General features: G+C 54.0%; 1 protein-coding gene across 4 annotated transcripts in view; it reads left to right on the top strand.

Annotated features, from left to right (window-relative positions):
• NPRL3 (NPR3 like, GATOR1 complex subunit) overlaps nucleotides 1-23,687 on the top strand; it is a 72,551-nt gene that overhangs the window by 26,594 nt on the left and 22,270 nt on the right. For 3 of the 4 annotated variants that reach the window (XM_054180730.1, XM_054180728.1, XM_054180729.1), the window contains 4 exons: nucleotides 7,355-7,492; nucleotides 8,177-8,333; nucleotides 11,801-11,907; nucleotides 13,116-13,245. In XM_054180730.1, coding sequence (XP_054036705.1) covers nucleotides 7,355-7,492; nucleotides 8,177-8,333; nucleotides 11,801-11,907; nucleotides 13,116-13,245 — 532 coding nt within the window. The remainder of the gene's footprint in view (nucleotides 1-7,354; nucleotides 7,493-8,176; nucleotides 8,334-11,800; nucleotides 11,908-13,115; nucleotides 13,246-23,687) is intronic. The other variant, XM_054180731.1, reaches the window with a different exon arrangement.

Below are 23,687 nucleotides of genomic sequence, written 5' to 3' on the forward strand. Positions count from 1 at the left end.
GTGGCTGGCAAGATCTGTTGGAGGAGGCAGCAGTGCTGCTGGCTGGGGGATCTGGTAGTGTTCTGCAGTACTCTGCCATTGATGCTTCTGCCTGGACAATTGGAACTGTGCTTGGTACACCTGCAGGCAGATCAAGGGAGAGGAGCTGCAGCCCCTTGGCAGGCAGGCATAGAATTACAAGTCTTGTCTGGGAAGACAGAAGAAAAGGTATCCCCAGCAGAAGAGGGACACACAGCTGTTGCAGTGAGTCCAGAAGAGGCCACAACGATGATTCAAGGGCTGGAGCAGCTCTGCTGTGAGCACAGGCTGAGGGAGCTGGGGGTGTTCAGCCTGGAGAAGAGAACACTCTGGGGGAACCTTAGAGCTGCCTTCCAATATCCAAAGGGATCCTACAGGAAGACTGCAGAGGGACTTTTCCTGAGAGTATCTGGAGGCAGGACAAGAGGGAATGGTTTGAAGTTGAGGGAGAGCAGGGTTAGACTGGAGCTGAGGAAGAAGTTCTCCAGCACAAGAGTGGTGAGACTCTGGAATAGGCTGCCCAGGGAGGTTGTGGATGCCTCCTCCCTGAGGGTATCCAAGGCCAGGCTGGATGAGGCCTTGGGCAGCTGAGTCTGGTTGAGAGGCATCTCTGCCCATGGCAGAGAAGTTGGAGTAGATGAGCTCTGAGGTTGCCTCCATCCTGAGCCTTTCTAGGATTCTATTATCCAGTTTGGGGCACCACATTGCAAGCATTTGGGGCACCTAGAGACTGTGGAGGAGTGAGAATGACCCAGGAAGCAAGATGGAAAGATTTGGTCTGTTTCTTTCAGAGGAGCAAAGGAACAGTGAGCCTTCAGCTGCATGCAATGACAGCCTGCAGCTTCAAACTGACAGAGATCTCTGGCAGAGAACTTGGAATTGCAGATGGGAACCCAGCTCTCAGTTCAGTGTTCCCTGGTGTCTGCTGATTCCTGCAGTTCCAGTGGAAGGCCTCTTGCCTTCAGGATGGCTGCAGAGGTGCTGTCTAGCCTTTAGTTTCCTGTAGGTGGTGCTGAGGTATTTCAGGAGAGACCAAACACATCCCCTTAGCAAGCTGCTGCCTGCAAAGCCACAGGTGTGGGAATTCTGCTGCTTTTCAGGTTGTCCCTTGCATTTTGAATGAGCCAGCTGTGTTTGCACAGAGGCACAGAATTAACCAGGTTGGAAAAGACCTTTGAGGTCATCAGTCCAACCTCTCCCCCAGCACCATCTGAGCAACTCAACCATGGCACCAAGGGCCTCAGCCAGGCTCCTTTTAAACATCTCCAGTGATGGGGACTCCACCACCTCCCTGGGCAGCACATTCCCATGGCCAATCTCTTTTTCTATGAAGAATTTCTTCCTAACCTCCAGCCTAAACCTCCCCTGGCACAGCTTGAGACTGTGTCCTCTTGTTCTGGTGCTGCTTGCCTGGGAGCAGAGCCCAACCCCTACCTGGCTCCAACCTCCCTGCAGGGAGTTGCAGAGAGCAAGAAGGTCTCCCCTGAGCCTCCTCTTCTGCAGGCTAAGCAACCCCAGCTCCCTCAGCCTCTCCTCCCAGGGCTGTGCCCCAGACCCCTCCCCAGCTTTGTTGCCCTTCTCTGGACACCTTCAAGTCTCTCAATGTCCTTCTTGAGCTGAGGAGCCCAGAGCTGGACACAGGACTCAAGGTGTGGCCTGAGCAGTGCTGAGCACAGGGCAGAATGACCTCCCTGCTCCTGCTGGCCACACTCTGCCTGCTGCAGGCCAGGATGCCCTTGGCCTTCTTGGCCCCCTGGGCACACTGCTGGTTCCTGTTCAGCTGCTGTCAACCAGTGCCCCCATGTCCCTTTCTGCCTGGCTGCTCTCAGCCACTCTGTCCCCAGCAGCCAGGAGGTGACAGCCAGGCCATCTTGGCTGCATCATTACTGCTGCCAGAGTCATGAGCTGCTATTGAACCCCAGGGTAGGGGTCCTGGGGTGGTTTGATGATTATTCTGATGGAGAAAGCTGGAACATTTCTTTTTGATTAGTTCAGAAAATTGATTTGAGAGTCTTCATTCCTCTTATCCCCAGATCCAGCACTGGTGTGGAACACCAGAGCAATGACTTCAGGACCAAGTATGTCCAGTTGCTTGTACTGACAAGTCTCCCAGTGTTACAGCAGGTGTCTAACCTAAGCCTGTGCTCAGGTTAGGAGTTTAAGACTACTTTCACCAAGTTGTGTCTGCAGCTGCAGAGAGTGTGTTAGTTGGCTGGCTGCTGGCCTGTCTGCTTTTAGTGACCTGCAGCACTGCATCCAGCTCTGGAGCCCCCAGCACAAGAAGGGAGCTAATGGAGAGGGTCCAGAGGAGGCCACAAAGATGATCAGAGGGCTGGTTAATTCCCTTCCCCTCCCCTCCCCTCCCCTCCCCTCCCCTCCCCTCCCCTCCCCTCCCCTCCCCTCCCCTCCCCTCCCCTCCCCTCCCCTCCCCTCCCCTCCCCTCCCCTCCCCTCCCCTCCCCTCCCCTCCCCTCCCCTCCCCTCCCCTCCCCTCCCCTCCCCTCCCCCCGTGTTTCATGGTGTGCATTGCAGCCAGTGCAAGGTCTTCACCTTCCCAGGGGCCTGCATCTTCCTGGGCTCTCTCTTGGCTCCATGGTTTCAATTTGTTAAGCAGGATAAGAGTAATAATAAGTTCTTCAGCATGAGGGTGCTGGGAGCGTGGCCCAGGTTGCCCAGGGAGGTGGTGCAAGCCCCATCCCTGGAGGTTTTTAAGGCCAGGCTGCACTGGACCTGAGCAACCTGATGTAGTGGAAAGTGTCCCTGCCCATGGCAGGGGGGGTGGAACTAAATGATCCTTGAGGTCCCTTCCAACCCTGACAATTCTCTGACTGTGTGATAAAGTAGAACTGGAGCTGGGTGACTCCCTGGTGGGACTGAAACCTTGTCAGCTTGCTATTCTTTCCTCTTGCTGGTTTTTGCCCCCCCTAAAAGGGGCTTCTGGGTCTGCTGTTCCCCAGCCAAAGAGCTTGGGGCCAGCTTGTGGAGATTTGGGAGGCTCACAGCAAGAAGCTGTCTGAAGAGCTGACTTGATGGGGAATCTGTAGAAGTGAAGGCAGTGTGGATCCAAGCTCCACTTTCTGGGCCTTGACTCTATTTGATGTTGCCTGAATCCTTCTGTATTTGCTGCTGAAATGATCTAACTGTGTTGGCTGAAGAGGGCAGTGACACACACTGCTGCCAGAGCATGGAGCTCATTCCTCCTCAAGTTAGTAGAGACTTAAATAATTTTCCATCTGAGGTGGGGCAGGTGAAGGACAAATGCTGTAAATAAACCTGTAAGGAAGGCTCAGAATTGTGCAGTTGAATGCAGATGGGGAAGGATGAAATGAAGCTCCAGATCAGAACTGCAGAGCTGGTTTTCATGTGGCTCTTGTGGTGTAGTGCACTGTGGACAGAATGCTGCTGTGCAGAGTGTAATTAGGTAATTAAAGCTTTTGCCTTGGTGCACTTGGGCCAAAGAATGACAGGACCCAACTGTGGGTTTGCCTCTGCATCCTGAGTGCTACAAACTCTGCAGGGAAAACCTCCCTGCAAGTGTTTCATGCTCACATGTCTCTCTGCTGCTTTTCAGTCACCCATTTTAACAGCCCTGAGAGCTTTGCTCAGCTCACTTGGCCCATTCCTTGTCATGTGCTCTCCTGGGTAGAGAGTTGGATATGTGCTGCCTCAGGGTGTCCTTTATCTCGATCCAGCTTTATCTGTTGGTTGGTGTGTGTGTCTGGTGGGATAAGCTCTGTTCCTGGAGCTGCAGCACTTAATGCAGGACAAACTGAGGGTGTTTGCTGAGCTTTGCATCTTCCCTCAGGGCTTGGAGCCTCTGAGCAGATGTGGGAGACAGTGGATTCATCCTGTCAGTTCCTTTCTTTTCAGTATCAGTGTAGATAGTATCTGGTCCATCTGCAGCTGGGTTTTGGAGGTCAGTGCAAGGTTTGAGCACAAAGCCACAGGACCTGGTTTTGCAAAGCACTGTCTGCAGTGAGATTCTTCTCCCTCATCAGTCTGCTCCTGCAGCAGCAGGACAGGATCATGTTGCTCTCTCACCACTGTTGTGGTTTGGGGAATAGCTACCAGCAGCAGCCCAAGCCACCCAATGTTTTTGTTTTCAAGCTGAATTTTCAGGTCTCTCTAAAAAGCCTGGGTACAACCAGATGAGCTTGAAAAGGAGCCTGTTAGTTTGTGGCCTGCAGCTGAATGCCAGGTAGAAATGGTTAAACCCCCACAGAAAGAGTTTCTGAGACCTGTATTTGCTCCTGGCCTCTTCCTGGCCTGGTCTGAAGTCTGTTTGTGTAGGGGGCAGTTCGTGGCTGTTGCTGGGGCAGAGATCCTGCTGCAGGGCTCAGCACTCTGCAGTTTCTAATTCAGGCTGGAATTTTCAGGGTGCAAACTTGGAAATTTTCTTTACCCCACCCCCCCAGTTCTTCTGAAGCAAAGTCTAAAATCAAGGAATGTACTCAGAAGGGCTTATGATGGAGAGACACTGGAGGGCTCTTCCCCATTTACTTCTCCCTACCTCAATGTTAGACTATGGTGCTCTGCTCTGGTGAGATCCCACCTGCAGCACTGCATCCAGCTCTGGAAGCCCCAGCACAAGAAGGAACAGTTGGGGAGGGTCCAGAGGAGGCAACAAAGATGATCAGAGGGCTGGAGAAGCTCCCTAGGCTGAGGCTGTTAAGCCTAGAGAAGAGAAGCTTGGGAGAGTTGGGGCTGTTCAGCCTGGAGAAGAGAAGGCTCCAGGGAGACCTTAGAGCAGCCTTGCAGTACCTGAAGGGCTCCAGGAGAGCTGGGGAAGCACTTCTGACAAGGGCTTTGAATGACAGAACAAGGGACAAAGGTTTGAAACTAGAGCAGGGCTGATTTAGATTGGACATTAGGAAGAAGTTCTTTATAGTGAGGTTGGTGAGATGCTGAAACAGGTTGCCCAGAGAAGTTGTGGACATCTCATCCCTGAAGTGTTCAAGACCAAGGCTGGATGAGGCTCTGAGCAGCCTGGGTTGGTGGGAGGTGTCCCTGCCCATGGCAGGGGGGTTGGAACTGGATTTAGGAAGGGCAGGTCCTGCCTGACCAACCTGATCTCCTTCTATGATCAGGTGACTGCCTGGTGGATGTGGGGAGGTTGTGGATGTGGTCTGCCTGGACTGCAGCAAGGCCTTTGACACCATCCCCCACAGCAAACTCCTGGCCAAGCTGTCAGCCCCTGGCTCTCTGAGCTGGGTTAGGAACTGGCTGGAGGCTGAGCCCAGAGAGTGGTGGTGAATGGTGCCACATCCAGCTGGGGGCCAGGCACCAGTGGTGTGCCCCAGGGATCAGTGCTGGGCCCCATCCTCTTTAACATCTTCATTGATGATCTGGAGGAGGGGGTTGAGTCAGTCATCAGCAAGTTTGCAGATGACACCAAGCTGGGAGCAGATGTTGGTCAGTCAGAGGGCAGAAGGGCTCTGCAGAGGGACCTCGATCGACTGGACAGATGGGCAGAGGCCAACAGGATGGCATTCAACAAGTCCCAGTGCCAGGGGCTGCACTTTGGCCACAGCAACCCCAGGCAGAGCTACAGGCTGGGGGCAGAGTGGCTGAGAGCAGCCAGGCAGAGAGGGACCTGGGGGTGATGATTGACAGCCACCTAAACATGAGCCAGCAGTGTGCCCAGGTGGCCAAGAGGGCCAATGGCATCCTGGCCTGCATTAGGAATAGTGTGGCCAGCAGGAGCAGGGAGGTCATTGTGCCCTGTACTCTGCATTGGTTAGGCCACACCTTGAGTCCTGTGTCCAGTTCTGGGCCCCTCAGTTTAAGAAGGACATTGAGACACTTGAAGGTGTCCAGAGAAGGGCAACAAGGCTGGGGAGAGGCCTTGAGCCATGTGAGGAGAGGCTGAGGGAGCTGGGGTTGCTTAGCCTGGAGAAGAGAAGGATCAGGGGTGACCTCATTGCCCTCTACAGCTACCTGAAAGGTGGTTGTAGACAGGAAGGGGTTGGTCTCTTCTCCCAGGCAACCAGCAACAGAACAAGGGGACACAGTCTCAAGCTGTGCCAGGGGAGGTTTAGACTCGAGGTGAGGAGAAAGTTCTTCACCGAGCGAGTCGTTCGTCACTGGGCTGTGCTGCCCAGGGAGGTGGTGGAGTCACCGTCCCTGGAGGTGTTCAAGGGGAGATTGGATGTGGCACTTGGTGCCATGGTCTAGTTGTGAGGTCTGTTGGGACAGGTTGGACTTGGTGATCCTTGGGGTCTCTTCCAACCTTAGTTATACTGTGAGACTGTGAGACTGTGATCTTTAAGGTCCCTTCCAACTCAATCCATTCTATCAATCTGAATTCAACTCTCCAGTGCAGAGCAGACTGATTTGCTGTTGAGTGAGATTATGTGTGTCCCTAGCTCAGTGTACATGAAGAGATGCAGTGAGCCTTGCCTCTTCCTCCTGCTGAGTCCCTCTGCCTCTGGCAAAGCTGTTGCCAGCCTGTGGGCTTGGGATGGTTGGCACAGTGGTGCTAGCTGAGCTCTTCACGGCGTGTTAGCCTTATGGTATCTTCATCCATTCCAAGTGGAGTTCCCTCTGCATGTGTATTTAATCTGTTGCCTGGATTTACAGACCTCCCCAAAACTACCTGGATGTCATTCATTGCCCTGATCTCCCAGCTCTCTGAGGCTTTTCAGTAAGAGTCTTGCAAGCTGAACAAGAGGGTCATACTTTGCTGCCATTCCTGAGGTGTCCATCTTTTCCACCCCACTTCTCCTGCCTGAAGTTAGCCTAAAGGCTTTAGCTTAGTCCTTGTGGTTTCCTAGAATGAAAAAAACCCAAACCCCAAACATTTCACAAGCACCTCTGTGATTTCATGTGGCAAGCAGGAGCAGGTTACAGGAAAGACCCAAGAGAAGCAGTGCTGAAGGAGGCAGTCTGGGGTGATCTGCTGCTCAGAACACCCCTTGGCCAGCACAGGCAGCTCCTCTTCCCTGGAGAGGAAGATGGAAATTGGAGTGGAAACATCATGCCCTATTCATCTTTGTCCTTTGCAGCTCTGGTCTAGGGAATTTTCCAGTGCCTTGCAGCAGATCTTCCAAGAAACTCTTTCTAAGAGATGCTGCTGCAATGCTGAGAGCAGAGGGAGCAGGAGGTGAGGGAGGTGGAGTCTTTGCGATCCCCCCAGAGCTTCATCACTGATGATGCTCTGTGAGGACAAGTTAAGGAAGCCCTTGCAGCTAGGAATCAGCTGGTCCTCAGCCAGCTGGGGGTGGACAGGGTATGTTCAGTCTCTGCTGATGGGATTCCTGTGTGTGGGTGAATCTGGACCACCCTTTCCATTTGGCAGCCGTGGCAAACGCTGTGTGTTTCTCTTCCTCCCGTTCCAGCCTGTGCACCACGGGAGTGGTCAGGTTACACATCAACAACTGGCTGGAAGTCAGCTTCTGCCTGCCTCATAAAATCCATTATGTTGCCACAAACTTTATCCCCCCTGAAGCCATTGAGAGGAGCCTGAAATCTATCAGGTAAGAGCAAGCAAGCTCTGTCCTTCAGTGTCCCGGGTCCCAAAGGGTGCTGCTGTCTGTCTGCTGGTGACCCTGAGCTGCAGTGGTGCTGAGGGCATGGACTGAGACAGGCCTGCCCAAGGCTGACCCTGGCCTGTACGTGGTGGTGTGGAGCCACAGCCTTTGTGTTGACATCAGGTGGTTGTACTGAGGTGATGCTGCAAAAGAGGAGCTGTGTGTCCATTGGGTTCATCTTGACCTGCTGACCCAGAAGTCGTTTTGCTTTTAGAGCAAAGAGAGCCCAGGCTCCATGGTATCTTGTTACCTGCATTCCATGCTTACAGCTCTTTACCTGCAGAAGTAACTCACTCTTGCTTTCTCCCTTCCTTCTGCTCCATGCTCTATTTCAGGACTGCAAGATGAGCAGTTTTCAGACCAGTTTCCCAGGCTTTAATTGGATACCAGCACACTGCAGCCTATTTTTCCCTAGTCACTGAGACATCCAGTTACTATATCACCCTCTATCCCCTTTTTATGGGCAGCATCTCACATCATGACATAAAACTGAGCTTAATCTGAACCCACTCACATCAAAAGAAGCTCTTTGTGGCCAGTAGATTGACCCTAGGTATGATGGTCTGGGAATAGCTAAGCCCTCAGGAAGAGCTGCAGTTTACAGTGCAAATGTGTTCTGTTTTTCTGCAGGCCTTACCATGCCTTATTACTATTAAATGATGAGAAGTCACTGCTTAATGAGCTCCCATTGGACTGCTCTCCTGCCCTGGTGAGAGTAATTAAAACTACCTCTGCTGTGAAGAATCTGCAGCAGCTGGCTCAGGATGCTGACTTGGCACTGCTGCAGGTACGGGGAGCTGCCTGCGGCCACCGGCGGCCTTGAAACCAGGGGCGCTGCTGCCTGGGTGCCAGGGGGATCCTCTGGGTTCTCTCAGTGTGAGCAGAGGGCATGGAGGAAGTGTGAGCCTCAGAGCATGGAGTGAGGAGTAGTGCCTCAGAGAGGTGAGGAGTAGTGGTGCAGCAGCAGTGCTCAGCACTCCTGCAGCCACATTGGAGTCTCAGCTTGCTGTGGGTGGCAGGGTGCCTGGAGGTCTCGAGTTCACCCCAGCACCTAAAGCAAGTCCGTTACAGCAGGCTGCTCAGGAGCCTCTCTCTTCAAATCCTCAACACCCCCAGGGATACCTTCCACAGCCTCTCTGGGCCCAAGCTGGGGGCAGGAGTTGATCTGTTGGAGGGTAGAGAGGCTCTGCAGAGGGACCTGGACAGGCTGGGCAGATGGGCAGAGTCCAAGGGCAGGAGACTGAACACATCCAAGTGCCAGGGGCTGCACATTGGCCACAGCAACCCCAGGCAGTGCTGCAGGCTGGGGGCAGAGTGGCTGAGAGCAGGCAGAGAGGGACCTGGGGGTGCTGGTTGATGGTAGACTGAACATGAGCCTGCAGTGTGCCCAGGCAGCCAGGAGGGCCAATGGCATCCTGGCCTGCATCAGGAACAGTGTGGCCAGCAGGAGCAGGGAGGTCATTCTGCCCCTGTACACTGCACTGGTTAGGCCACACCTTGAGTCCTGTGTCCAGCTCTGGGCTCCTCAGTTTAGGAAGGAGGTTGACTTGCTGGAACGAGTCCAGAGAAGAGCAACAAAGTTGGTGAGGGGTTTGGAACACAGCCCTGTGAGGAGAGGCTGAGGGAGCTGGGGTTGCTTAGCCTGGAGAAGAGGAGACTCAGGGGTGACCTTATTGCTCTCTACAACTACCTGAAGGGAGGTTGTAGACAGACTGATGTTGGTCTCTTCTCCCAGGCGGCCAGTACCAGAACAAGAGGACACAGTCTCAGGCTGCGCCAGGGGAGGTTCAGGCTGGATGTGAGGAAGAAGTTCTCTACAGAGAGAGTGATTGCACATTGGGATGGGCTGCCTGGGGAGGTGGTGGAGTCGCCATCACTGGAGGTGTTCAGGAGAAGACTTGATGGGGTGCTTGGTGCCATGGGTTAGTTGTTTGGGTGGTGTTGGATTGGTTGATGGGTTGGACACGGTGATCTTGAAGGTCTCTTCCAACCTGGTTTATTCTATGTATTCTGTGTATTTCACCAGCACCAGAGTGAAAAACTTCCCTCATATCTAATGGCAATTTCCCATCTTCCATCTGGTGTGTGCTGCCTCCTGTGCCCCTCTGACAAGAGTGGTGCTGTCTTCTCTGTGCCTTCCCCTTGGGTAGTTAAAGCCAGAACAGGCAGAACTCCTGACTTACACCACAGTGCTCTGCCTTGATTCTGCCATGTTGGTGTCTGTGTGCAAATGCAGGCACCCAAAATGCAGGTGAAAGCCTACAGCTGTCATGGCCAAACGTGTGGCTTCCCCCGGCCCTTCCAAGAGCTGTGACGGCCTGTGCAAGCCTGCCCCTTGCTTTCCCTTGGTACATCAGGGTGGGGACTGCAGAGTCCCAGGAGGAGGCTCTAGTTTGGGCTTGGTCAGGAATGCTGAGCCATTCTCTACAGTGCAGCAGCTCTTTCCAAAAGCCTTTCCAGTACTGACCCCAGGATTTCAAACCTGAATTGCTCAAGGTGATATGAGGGGCCCTTGAGAGGGGAGGTTTGTGCCAGTGGTGGGAAAGAGACTCTGTCAATCACATGAGACATGAGTCCACTCAGAGACCACTATGGATGCTTGTGGTCATTGTGGCCCTTTGCTTGTTGGGCCTGATGACCACATTAGGTGGCACGGGAGAGGGAAAGGCCACTCCATGCTGCTGAAGGTCAGTTCAGAGGCGAGGATGTGAGCTGTGCTCAGTGTGACAGGTGAGAGGAACGTGGCTTGTCATCTCTGTGCCTTCTGTCACTTGAAGGGGAAGCTCCTGTTCTGTAATAAAACTTCTAGGTGCCCTTAGAGCAGGCTGTGTCTTACTTGGCCTTGCACAGCTCTGGGATGAGCTCTGGAAATTCCCTCCTGCTCCTGTGGTTTTGTCCTCCACAAAGCAGCCAGGTGAAATGTTTCCAATGATAGAAGCTGGACTTGGTGTCTCGTGGGTGCTGTTGATGTGGCTTTGCCAGAGCCATTCCCAACCCCTGGCTTGTCTCCCACGTTCAAGTAAGTCATTACTGAAACAGCTCAGTGCATTCAAGCAGGGCTGTTCCTTTCCTGGATGTTTGTGCCCTAGCAGGAGCTGCTGCTGTTGTTTTTATGGACAGCACTGAGTGCATTTTGTGCATAAATGAAAATGGGGGTTGGGGGCATGAAAAGCACCTCAGCTTCTATTGATGCAGGCTGAGGAAATTCCTTTAAGGCAGGAAATACTAAATTAGTTGGAAATGTGAAGCATTCATAACCTTGTCAAATGCTTTTTGATGTGCCACATGTTCTATTAAACTGTGAATGTGTTTGTGAGGCAGGGTGAAAGGATGCAAGGACATTGTGCTTTCATTTCAGCTCAAACAAGACTCTTCTGCCATTGACTGGAACTCTTGATGAGAGTTGGAAATTGATGGGAGTTGGCTTTTGCTCCTCCAGACTGCAGACTGGAGAGCTGGGCAAAGAGGAACCTAATGAGGTTCAACAAGGAAAAGTGCAGAGTACTGCACCTGGGGAGGAAGAATAAACTGCAGCAGTACAGGCTGGGAGGTGATCTGCTGGACAGCAGCCCTATGGAGAATGACCTGGGAGTCCTGGTGGAAAACAAGTTCTCCATGGGACAGGAATGTGTCCTTGTGGCCAAGAGGGCCAATGGGATCTTGGGGTGCACTACGAGTGTGGCCAGCAGAGCCAGGGAGGTTCTCTTCCCCCTCTACTCTGCCCTAGTGAGGCCTCCCCTGGAGTATTGCATCCAGTTCTGGGCTCCCCAGTTCAGGGGGAACAGGGATCTACTGGAGAGAGTCCAAGGGAGGGCTACAAGGATGCTGAAGGGACTGCAGCACTGCCTTATGAAGAAAGACTGAGAGACCTGGGGCTGTTTAGTCTGGAGAGGAGAAGACTGAGAGAAGATCTGATCAATGTGAGGAAGGAAGGGACAGGGACAGCTTCTGCTCACTTGTGCCCTGTGATAGGCTATGGGGCAGTGGATGAAAACTGCAGCCCAGGAGGTTCCACCTCAACAGGAGGAGGAACTTCTGCCCTGGGAGGCTCCCAGAGGCCTGGAGCAGGCTGCCCAGAGAGGTTGTGGAGTCTCCTTCCCTGGAGCCTTCCCAGCCCTGTCTGGATGTGTTCTGTGTGTCCTGGGCTGGATTCTCTGCTCCTGCTCTGGCAGGGGGCTTGGACTGGAAGATCTCCAGAGGTCCTTTCCAGCCATCCTGTGTTCTGTGTAATTTGTGCCTGATTTCTCCACACAGGTTTTCCAGCTTGCTGCACATCTTGTTTACTGGGGGAAAGCAATCATCATTTACCCCCTGTGTGAGAACAACGTCTACATGCTCTCCCCAAACGCCAGCGTCTGTCTGTAAGTAGGAGAGCGAGTGACTAGCAGCAGAGTGGTGAGAAGTGCAGATGTGCTTCCCTTCCCTGCCTTGCTGGGGACAGAGTGGGCTCCTTCTGCACATAAGAATGTGTAAGAGGGTGTGCAGAACACCAACCATTGCATGTGCCTGGACTTGCAAAGCCGTACAGGAGTCTGTGTGGGGTAGGGAGGAGCAGATCAGCATGGTTCTGCTGTCCTGTGGGCCCTGGAAGGCCACATATTTGTCCTGGCAAGCTGCTTTGAATATTTGTAGTACATTTGCTCACTGAGTGTCCATCTCAGGCTGCTGGAACCTGCAGCAATATGGAAACATGCACAAAACAAGCCACTTGGTGCCAGGGCAGTTAAGCGAGCATTTCCTAGCACTGTCTGTGCATCTGGCACACAGCATCACCTGACACTCATCCAAAGCAGCCAGACAGGGTGGCACTGCCCTCACTGCTGTGGTGTTCCCTCTGCTGGCACTGTGCCCTGCCAAGGCCAGGCTGAAGGCACTGTGGCCCTTTTGAGAGCAGGCGGCAGCACTGCAGGGAAGACGTGGAGGCCACGGTGGGTATTTTTGCCCTGCTGAAGACTGGCAACCCTTTCTGTGTTGGATGTTGAGATGGTTTTGGAACTGGGTTGTAGGAAAATAGTTTTAAATCCAAACTTCTGTGGTGGAAGTATAAAAATAGGGCTGGAAGGGACCCTGAGGTCGTTCAGGAACAGCTGTGCCTGGGCCATGTGGCAGCGCCGTTCTTGAAGACCTAAGATGGACAACTTTCCCAGTGCTGAAATTGCCTCTCCTTTACTCCTGAGCACTCCAATTGCCTGTGCTGGCAGCAGAGGCAGGCACAGCAGCCGCAGCCGCAGCTGCACTTTGCATATTCAAAGCCTGTGGCTCTATCCTGCCCACGCCTGTCTGCCCTGAGTGCCCAGTCCCCGTCCCTTTGATCAGAGACCGCACAAGTCCAGGCTTTGTATCATTTCTGTGTTTCTCCCCTGCATTCCCTCCACACCTTGAACACTGGAGCTGACCATAACACCAGGATGGAGGTGCATGTGCTTCTGGCTTGGTTTTGCAGGATGCCACAAACTCTCCCTACTGTTTGCCTGGGTCACAGAGAATGTTTTGTTTGGGAGCTGGCACACGTGCGGTGTGCAAATGCATCAATGCTACACTGATTGCTGCCTTCCCCTCTTCCCTGCAGTTACTCCCCACTAGCAGATGCCTTTTCCTGTCAGTTCAGAGGCCACAACCTGCCCTCCATGCTCTCCAAGTTCTCCCTCCCAGTGTCCCTCTCGGAGTTCAAGAACCCGCTGGCGCCGCCCGTGCAGGAGGTGAGGTGGGGAGTGCAGTGTGCAGGAGCTCCTGGTCCTCCTGCTAGTGAGACCAAGGAGTGCTGGTGCTTCTGGAGTAGCTGCTCAGGAGCCTGCCAGTGCAGGTGTAGCACCACATGACTGGTGTTTCATAGAATCACAGAATGGGTTGGGTTGGGAGGGATGGTAAAGATCATCCAGTTCCAGCCCTCCTGCCGTGGGCAGGGACGCCTCCCACTAGGCCAAGCTGCTCAAGGCCCCATCCATCCAGCCTGGCTTTGAACACTTGCAGATTTGGAGCCTCCATAACCTCCCTGGGCAACCTGTTCCAGTGCCTCACCACCCTCATGGGGAAGAATTTGCTCCTAACATCTAATGTCAATCTGACCTGGGCTGCTGTGCAGCCATCAGCCCTCAATCCTGTCACCCCATGCCTGGGAAAAAGCCCAAGCACATGATGTGTTGTTTCAGAGAGTTGTGGGGATGCTCAGGGTGAAGCTGTGTGGATACTCTCTGCTGGAAAAGAGAAAAGGAAAATCAGAATGAAGTGATCTAGTGAGGGAAAAACCCAACCTGTCACTGCTGAAAAGAAACTAGGAAAGCTGAGTGCAAGTTGGTGGATCCCTCACAACCACATTTCATTTTGATTCCATCTGCTTCAAGTTCACAGCCTGCCTATAAAAGCAAACTGTCTGCCCACTCAGGTCTTGGTAGGAAACTGGACTTGTTGAAAGGCTGCTGGAGGAAGTAGGCTCAGCATGCAGTCACCAGCAGTCCCTGTGCTGCAGCATTAGCCTCGGAATGTTCAGGTTTGGAATAGTAGCACAGGGGGCTTGGAGTTGTCAGCTCTTTGGCTCACGCACAGAGCATGGCTTGTGGCATTGCTGGGAACTGGTGAGGTGCAAGAAGCTCAGTAATGTGTTGGTGGAGTCCCCATCCCTGGAGGTGTTTAGGAAGAGACTGGATGGGGTACTTGGTGCCATGGTTTAGTTGATCAGATGGTGTTGGATGATAGGTTGGACTTGATGATCTCAAAGGTCTTCTCCAACCTGGTTAATTCTAGTCTAGTCTAGTCTAGTCTAGTCTATCCTGGCTGGCACAGTTACACTCCCAGGTGAATCACAGAATCATAGCATCACCCTGGTTGGAAGGGATCTCCAAAGGTCATCCAGTCCAACCTCCCTGCAGTGAGAAGGGGCAGCCTCAACTAGACATATCACCCAGAGTCCTGTTGAGCTTCACCTTGAATATCTCCAGGCATGGGGCCTTAACCACCTCTCTGGGCAACCTGTTCCAATGCTCCACCACCCTCATGGTAAAGAACTTGTCCCTAGCATCTGATCCAAATCTGCTCTTTAATTTCAAACCATTGCTCCTTGTCCTGTCCCTGCAGACCTTTACAAACAGTCCCTCTGCAGCCTTCATGCAAGCCCCCTTCAGGTACTGGCAGGCTGCTATTAGGTCCCCCTGGAGCCTTCTCTTCTCCAGGCTGAACACCCTGGGCAGACCACTCCAATGTTTGAGAACCCTTTCAGTGAAGAAATACTTCCCTCTGGTGCAGCTTGTAACCTTTTCCTCTGCTGCTGTCACTTGGCACCCCCTCACTCCAGCCTCCCTTCACAGAGTTGTAGAGGGTAGAGGTCTCCCTTCAGCCTCCTCTTCTCCAGGCTGAACACCCCCAGCTCCCTCAGGCTCTCCTCCTAGCAGAGTTGCTCCAGCCCCCTGATCACTTTGGTGGCCCTCCTCTGGACCTGCTCCATCCTGCCTGTGTGCAGCAGCTGGGAGCTGGGAGCACAGCTCACCCAGGCACATCTCCTGAGCTGAGCTCTTGCTGTTTGCTAGCCTCCTTTCTTGGATGACTTGCTGGCTGGCTGAATTTAGGCACTGCTCAGATCTGGAAGATTCCCATCAGCTGTGCACACAGGCACAATTGGGAGGGAAGAATTTGTTGTAACTACAGGTTGGCAGAGACTGTGATCTGAGATGAAGGTAAGTGATGATGCAGTGTCTAATGCCAACAGTGTGCACTGGTCAGCTGCCACCTTGGGAGGCAGGGGCAGAGCAGCTCTGCTGTTTTGTCAGTAATTCATTGTGGTTACAGACAGATCAGAGCCCTGAGAAAATGAAGCTGAATTAAGAGCATTCACTTGATTGTGGCTGCAGTAGCTTCAGGAGCTGCTCCTATTCTCAGCACTCCTTTTCAAATTGATGGCTTGCCTTAATGCTTCTCCTCCAGTACTTCTGGTTGCTCTCAGATCCTGCTCCTCTTTAAAATGCACAAATGAAGCCTGCCACTGACTGCTGCAGTTGTGCCTTGAGCTAACAGCAAGGGATCAATGCTGCAGTTATGCCTTGAAACAGCAGTGAGTGATCCATGTCTGCCAGAGCTGCTGGAGTGCTGAAATGGCTCTTTGGGAGTCTGCACCTTCTCTCTGGTGCTTGTCTGTCTGTGGTGGGGTCCTGAAGTTCAGCAGAGCAGCTTGTTGCCATTGTCCTTGTGGTGAGAGACCTTTTAGGATGTTGGGTAGTGATAGGACTGGGGGGAATGGAACAAAACTAGAAGTGGGGAGATTCAGATTGAATGTCAGGAAGTTGTGCCCCAGGAGGGTGGTGAGAGCCTGGCCCAGGCTGCCCAGGGGAGGTGGTGGAAGCCTCCTGCCTGGAGGTGTTTGCAGCCAGGCCGGAGGTGGCTGTGAGCAACCTGCTGTGGTGTGAGGTGTCCCTGGCCATGGCAGGGGGTTGGAGCTGGCTGAGCCTTGAGGACCCTTCCAACCTGACAGTTCTGTGATTCTGTGTGTATGGAATGATGAAGGATGATGCTGTGAAGAGCTCTGGAAGTGCCATCTGCAGTCTGCAAAGGGCAGGTGGGAACTGGTAGAGACCTCAAAGATGATCCAGTCCAACTTTGACCTGGGTACTGAAGGATCAACATTAAACTGTGTCCCTAAGTGCCAGGTCAACAGGCTGCTTGAACACCCTCAGGGATGGTGACTCCAGCACTGCCCTGGGCAGAGCATTCCAATGTTTGAGAACCCTGTCAGTGAAGAAATACTTCCCTGTGGTGCAGCTTGTAACCTTTTCCTCTGGTGCTGTCACTTGGCACCAAGGAGAAGAGGCTGCCCCCTCCTCACTCCAACCTCCCTTCAGGGAGTTGTGGAGGGCAGAGGTCTCCCCTCAGCCTCCTCTTCTCCAGACTGAACACCCCCAGCTCCCTCAGACACTCCTGGCAGGCCAGGCCCTTCCCCAGCCTCCTTGCCCTTCTCTGGACACCCTCCAGCACCTCAATGTCCTTCCTGTAGTGAGGGGCCCAGAGCTGAACACAGCACTCGAGGTCAAGGACATCCTTGACCTGCTCTCCTTGGTTGAGGAGACCAGCTTCCCCTGGTGGGGTGTTTTGAGTCATGGCAAGCTTCCTTTCTTGGTGGAGTTGAGACTGGAGAGGGCTTTTGGATGTGTCCCTATCACTGCATCTTCTTCTGCTTTGGTTTCCCACTTTGCATCCTTATTTTGTTGGGAGCTAACCTTTTTGAGAGGTGAATCCAATGCCTGTCCTGAAGTGCTCAGGCTCCAGCTGTGATTAACAGAGATCTAATCAATAAGAGCAATGAATCTGCTGCAGTGGGGGTGGGGGTTTGTCCTGCTGGGGCTGTACTCTGAACTGTAAATATTATCCAACTGGATTTGCTTTGCCTTTGAGCCAAAGGAGCACAGTGGAGACCTCTCAGGGTCATTTTACTCAGTGTGGTGGGAGGGGGGCATGGGGATTTTAACTTGGAAGATTTTCTGTTGTCTTCTGCTTTTCCCCATGCTGCCTGAGCTGTCTCTGTTGCTGAAGGTCAGCAGTGTGGGAAGGGCTCTGTGCTCTGCAGAACTGTGGCCTGATGGCATCCAGCCCATCCCATGCTTGTCTGAAGCGTGGGGCTGGCTCCCTCCTTGGGCCATGTGCCTCTGATGGGCACAGAATAGGGAAGGCATTAGTGAGGTCCTTGACACAGAATAGGGAAGCTGTTCCAGAGCTCCTGTTGTTCCACAGTCCTACTGCTGGGTTGGAAAGAGGGCAGAGTCAGCTTGTTAGCTAGGGGGGGAACTGCCACTTCCCTTCAGGCAGATGAAAAGAAGTGACACTGGCATTGGTGTGCTTGAGGTGCTGTGGTGCTTTTTGGCTGGTAGGAGATAGAACCAACCTGCAAGCCCCTAAGCAAAGACAAGACTGCCTTGCAAGGTGGAGTGCATGTCTGCATTCTGCTCTTGGTGCAGGCAGGAGGCACCCAGTGCGTGGTGAGTGCCAGCACCTCCAGAGCCCTCAGCCCTGCCCCGTGCTAGAAACTGGAGTCCTTCTTCAGCCTTGATCTCTTTTCCTGCCTGCTGATGGTGAGCAGCACATTGCAGTGGAACCCTGTGCTCCTTGTACATCTGTCAGTGGTCTTGTGCTTATGATTGGTTTGTGTGCAGTGTTCTCTGAGCTTGCTCCTCTTGCCCCATGCCAAATTGCCTTGCTTGGGCCAGCAGCCGTGCAGCAGCCTGGGGATGTGCCCAGGGCTCCCTGGGTGCAGCTGGGAGGAGGCCCAGTTTCTCTCTCCTGCTCTCAGGTGTGTGCACACAAGCCTTTCTCCTTTCTCTCTTCCCTTGAGCTGGAGCTCTGGCTCCTGCCCAGCTTAACTCCTTTCACTTCACTTACAGAATCATGGAATCAATAAGGTTGGAAAAGACCTCAGAGATCATCAACCTGTCACCCAACCACTCCTGACAACTAAACCATGGCTCCAAGTGCCCCTCTTGAACCCCTCCAGGGATGGGGACTCCACCACCTCCCTGGGCAGCACATCCCAGTGGCCAATTCCTCTTTCTGGGAAGAACTTTCTCCTCCCCTCCAGCCTAAACCTCCCCTGGCACAGCTTGAGACTGTGTCCTCTTGTTCTGGTGCTGCTTGCCTGGGAGAAGAGACCAACCCCCACCTGGACACAGGACTCAAGGTGTGGCCTCAGCAGTGCTGAGCACAGGGCACAAGGACTTCCCTGCTCCTGCTGGCCACACTCTTCCTGCTGCGGGCCAGGATGCCATTGGCCTTCTTGGCCCCCTGGGCACACTGCTGGCTCCTGTTCAGCTGCTGTCAGTCAGCACCCCCAGGTCCCTCTCTGTCTGGCAGCTCTCAGCCACTCTGCCCCCAGCCTGTAGCTCTGCCTGGGGTTGCTGTGGCCAAAGCGCAGAAGCCAGCACTCAGCTTTGTTCAATCTCCTGCCCTTGGCCTCTGCCCCTCTGCCCAGCCTGGCAAGGTCTCTCTGCAGAGCCTCTCTACCCTCCTGTGAGCTGATCCAATGGTTCCCTTTTGGTGTTTTTACTGGAAAAGAAGCAGTTTGCACCTCCTCCACCCCAACCCTAAAGAACTCTCCTCCTTTTTGCTGCCTCTGAGTGTTGCTTCCTGTGCCTGTGCTCTCCTGTGCAGCTGCAGAGCACACCAGAGTGGAGCTCTGGTGCTGCCCGGTGTGGTGTACACCTCCTTGTGAAAGCACAGAAGCACTTGGTGACCCCAAACCCAACATGGGTGTCAGCACACATTCATGGACAGAGCAGGTGATGGTCACTGTCCCTGGAGGTGTTTCAGAGATGTGATGCTGAGGGCCATGGTTTAGCACCAGACTTGTCACAGTTACAGAACGGTTGGGCTTGATGCTCTTAAAGGTCTTTTTCCTGGGCACTGCAGCTGGTGCATGGCAATGCCTTGCCCTGCTTCTCAGTGCAAGGTTTGCTTTGGATGGGGTTCTCCACCCAGCGGCTCTGCAAAGCAGGACACAGGGATAAAGCCTGTGACTTCCTCTCAGCCATGCCTTGTGGCCCTGCTGCAAAAGACTCTGTGACATCCCTCTACCCTGCTGAGGCACAGAGGTGGGCTAGCAGGAGGGATCTGCAAGGCAGGGGTGTCCCCAGGTGGGTTAGCCACCCCCATTGCCTCCCTGCATCCCCTCCACTCTGCTAGCTCTGTCCCAGCCGCGTTGTTGTCACCTCTGTAGGTACTGTGAGTGCTGGAGGTGCCTCTCCCTCCCTGGGGCAGCCCCGCTGGGGGAGGTGTCACAGCTGCTGCCGAACCAAGCCTGCTTGGGTCCTCACTTCTGCTTCCCTGAGCCTTGGAGTAAGGCCCTGCTAACCGAGGGCTCTGCTTCCTGCATCCCTGCTGTGAGGGCAGCCGGGTGGCCCTGGGCTGGCAGCGTCGGGGGGGAAGGGGGAGGAGAGCTGCCTGCGAATGCTGAGGAGGAGCCGCGGCCTCCCCGAGGCTGCTCTGCTGGGCAGCCGGAGGGCAGCAGGAGTCAGGGGAGCTTGTGTGGGCAGAGCTGTGGAAGCCACGTTCAGGTGCATTTATAGTCAGTTGGGCCAAATCAAGAGGGGTCAGGGTGGCAAGTTAAACCCCCTGTGTTCCTGGGCTGCACGGGGGGCAGCGGATGAGCTGAGAACTCGAGGCGGTTACCCAGTGGCTCCGGCGCCAGACAAGAAGTGTTTTGCCCTGGGCTCAGAGAGCTCTGCAGGTTCTGTGTTCTGTAAACCAGGAGGGAGTCTTACTAGCTGGCTGGCTTTGCATGGAACAGCATGGTCATTTGCCCCAAGGGCTTGGAAGGTGCTGTGCTGCTGGGCCAAGGCAGCCCCTAGCTCTCAGGGTCAGACCTTGAGGAGTCACAGAATGGTAGGGGTTGGAAGGGACCTCCAGAGATCATCCAGTCCAACCCCCCTGTCAAAGCAGGATCACACAGGGCAGGCCACACAGGAACATGTCCAGGTTGGCTTTGGAAGTCTCCAGAGAGAGACTCCACAACCTCTCTGGGCAGCCTGCTCCAGGGCTCTGTGACCCTCACAGTGAAGAAGTTTCTCCTCTTGCTGAGGTCAGCTTCCTGTGTTCTAGCTAATATCCATTATTCCTTGTCCTATTACTGGCTGCCACTGAAAAGAGCCTTCCCTCTTCCTCTTGCCCCTCACATTTTTATAGACACTGATGAGATTCCCTCTCAGCCTTCTCTTCTCCAGACTAAACAGCCCCAGGGCTCTGAGTCTTTCTTCACAGGTGAGATGCTCAAGTCCCCTAATCATCCCTGTGGCTCTCCCTTGGACTCTCTCCAGCAGATCTCTGTCTCTCTTGAACTGGGGAGCCCAGAACTGGGTACAGTACTCCAGGTGTGTTCTGCCCAGGGCAGAGCAGAGAGTGAAGTTTCAAACCAGCAGGGGTACTTTGGCAGGCAAAACAAGCTCAGAGGGGATCCTCGTGTCATGAGGAACAAGCTAGGACTGAGTACTCCTGGGTTGCTGTTTCCATTCCCTTTCCTGAAGCTGGCCTCAGTTATTCTGGTGTTCTCCTCAGCTTTTGAGGTGTGGGAGAGCAGAGAGCCCTAGGGAATGCCTGCAGCAATGCCTTCACTGAACACAGTTGCTGGAGAGTCTGACAGCTCCCTTTTGTTCCCAGAGGGAAGAGGATGATGAATGCTGGATCTTGTTCCTCCAGGCCGCGGGGCTGAGCTTTCCCTTGTGTGTCCCAAGCTGCCCAGGTGGGCTGGGGTGCAGTGCCCATGTTTGCAGAGGCTAATGCAGCTCCTGTGCCTTTGCCAGAGGGCACAAAGTGCTGCCTTGTGGCTGAGGCCTTCCTGCTGCCTTGCACCGCAGCAGGCTCTGACTGCTGGGGAGAAGCTGGGGATGGCCACAGGCTGCTCCGTGCCAGCAGGCTCCAGATGCTGCAGCACACTAGACCCCCTCAGAGCAGCCTGGAAAGAAGCAGGAAGGATGAAAGGGCTAGGGAAGAAATGTGGAGTTCATGGGGAGTTAAATTAAGCAAGAAAGAAATGGTTTGCTTTGTGTCTGTGTCACAGCTCTGCTGGTGCAGCCAAGAAAGGCTGGCTGGGGATTCCTGCCATGCCAGAGGACTGAGTGAGTGCTGGCAGTCCTGGCACTGAAGTGTACCCATGCCTGGGAAGCTACTCCCAGCCCTTGGCTTCAACAAGGAGCCCAAGCAACCCAGCAGACTGAGAGCAAGCAGACAGATAAGGCTGCACCTCTGAGGGACAAAGAGCAGCTGCAACAGCTGTGCAGCACAGCTGGTGCAGGGCAGCCTCTTCCCCAGCAGACCTGTCTGAGAGCTCCATCAGAGCTCAGGAGAACAGCAGACCTGTCTGAGAGCTCCATCAGAGCTCAGGAGAACAGCAGACCTGTCTGAGAGCTCCATCAGAGCTCAGGAGAACAGCAGACCTGTCTGAGAGCTCCATCAGAGCTCAGGAGGAGAACAGCAGACCTGTCTGAGAGCTCCATCAGAGCTCAGGAGAACAGCAGACCTGTCTGAGAGCTCCATCAGAGCTCAGGAGAACAGCAGACCTGTCTGAGAGCTCCATCAGAGCTCAGGAGAACAGCAGACCTGTCTGAGAGCTCCATCAGAGCTCAGGAGGAGAACAGCAGACCTGTCTGAGAGCTCCATCAGAGCTCAGGAGAACAGCAGACCTGTCTGAGAGCTCCATCAGAGCTCAGGAGAACAGCAGACCTGTCTGAGAGCTCCATCAGAGCTCAGGAGAACAGCAGACCTGTCTGAGAGCTCCATCAGAGCTCAGGAGGAGAACAGCAGACCTGTCTGAGAGCTCCATCAGAGCTCAGGAGAACAGCAGACCTGTCTGAGAGCTCCATCAGAGCTCAGGAGAACAGCAGACCTGTCTGAGAGCTCCATCAGAGCTCAGGAGAACAGCAGACCTGTCTGAGAGCTCCATCAGAGCTCAGGAGAACAGCAGACCTGTCTGAGAGCTCCATCAGAGCTCAGGAGAAGCAGATGGAGAATGAAGTGAATTCAACATCTGTGTCTGGAAGGCCAACTAGCAGAAGGTTCTGGCAGAGCCTCTGCAGGTTTTCTGTGTGCCAACACTTGCTGATTGTGGTGTGAAACAGGCTTAAAGCTGGCAAAAGTGGCAATGGTGTGAGGCAGACTGGCAGTGATGGCACAAAGCACACATCTGGGGCATGGTGCCTGCTGTAGGGTGCTGCATTGCTTGGGCTTTTCTCTAGGCCTAGAGTTGAAGAGGTACTGAACTGCCATTGCAGGCTGGCCTGTTGCAGGCAGCTGCCAATGACCATCATTCCCTCTGGGCTAGGGATGACTGCTCAGGCTCCCTGAACAGCAGTTGTCTCTAGTTCTGGATAGGACAGGAGGGAATGGCCTCAAGTTGCTCCAGGGGAGGCTCAGGTTGGACATGAGGAGCAATTTCTTCCCTGAGAGAGTTGTCAAGGCCTGGCTCAGGCTGCCCAGGCCAGTGGTGGAGTCCCCATCCCTGGAGGGTTTTCCCAGCTGTGTAGATGTGGTGCTGAGGGTTCAGTAGTGAGCTGGCAGTGCTGGGGTAGCACCCAGACTTGATGATTCTTTTCCAACGTAAACAATTCCATGAGTCTATGATTTAAGTTAGCCACAGCATTCCCACTTAGGGCACAAAGGCTTTTGGCAGTCCCTGGTTGTACAATACTGTCACAGCATCACAGAACATTAGGGGTTGGAAGAGACCTTGAAAGATCTCCCAGTGCAACCCCCCTGCCAAGGCAGGATCACCTGGAGTAGGTCACACAGGAATGCCTCCAGGCAGGTTTGGAATGTCTCCAGGGAGGGAGACCCCACAACCAATTCCATTTCCGTGATGGATGGAAAGCTGGACCACCACTCTTGCCCAGCTCCTTGTCCCACTGAGCCAGAGACAGGACAAGGGTTTTGAGAGTAGGTTCACACTGGATCTTGGGAAGAAGTTCTCCAGTGCAAGGGTGGTGAAACTCTGGAACAAGTTGCCTAGAGAGGCTGTGACTGCCTCCTCCCTGGGGGTGTTCAAGGCCAGGCTGGATGAGGCCTTGAGCAGCTGAGTCGAGTTGAAAGGTGTCCCTGCCCATGGCAGGGAGGTTGGAGCAGATGATCTCTGAGGTCCCTTCCAACCTGAGCCATTCTGTGATTCAGAGCTGCTGGCTCAGGGGTGGCCTGCTAGGTATTTGCCCAGGAGTGCAAAGGTAAAGCTGCCTTGGGAGAGGCTCCATGCACATGGAGCTGCAAGGGAAGCAGCTGGCTGGTTCTGGCATTCAGCAGACCACCAGTGACCAGTGGAGGCTGGGCTGGGGCAGCTCTTGCTTGCCTCCTGGGAGTTTTGCAGGGTTCTTTTGTGCTGTGAAAGGTGCAGACCTCTCATGTGATGTCAGGCAGGCTGCTCAGCTGCTGCTGCGTGCCAGCAGGCTGGAGAGGGCAGTTCAATCCATGAGGTATCCTTCCATCCAGGCCTGCAGCTGGGAGGGAGGTTCTCAGCAGTGGAATCACCAGAGGGGAGGCTCCTCTCTCCTCCAGGCTGGTTTGGGATGTCAGCTCCTGCCAGCCTTCCTGTCCTGCAGCTTTGCTGTTCAACCTGCCCCATGAACCAGGGCTTTTCTGAACGAGAGCTGTCTGAAGGGGATCCCAGCTAACCTGGGGCAGGATTAACTTCCAT

Source organism: Dryobates pubescens, chromosome 4 (assembly GCF_014839835.1).
Source record: "Dryobates pubescens isolate bDryPub1 chromosome 4, bDryPub1.pri, whole genome shotgun sequence".
Taxonomy (NCBI): Eukaryota; Metazoa; Chordata; class Aves; order Piciformes; family Picidae; genus Dryobates; species Dryobates pubescens.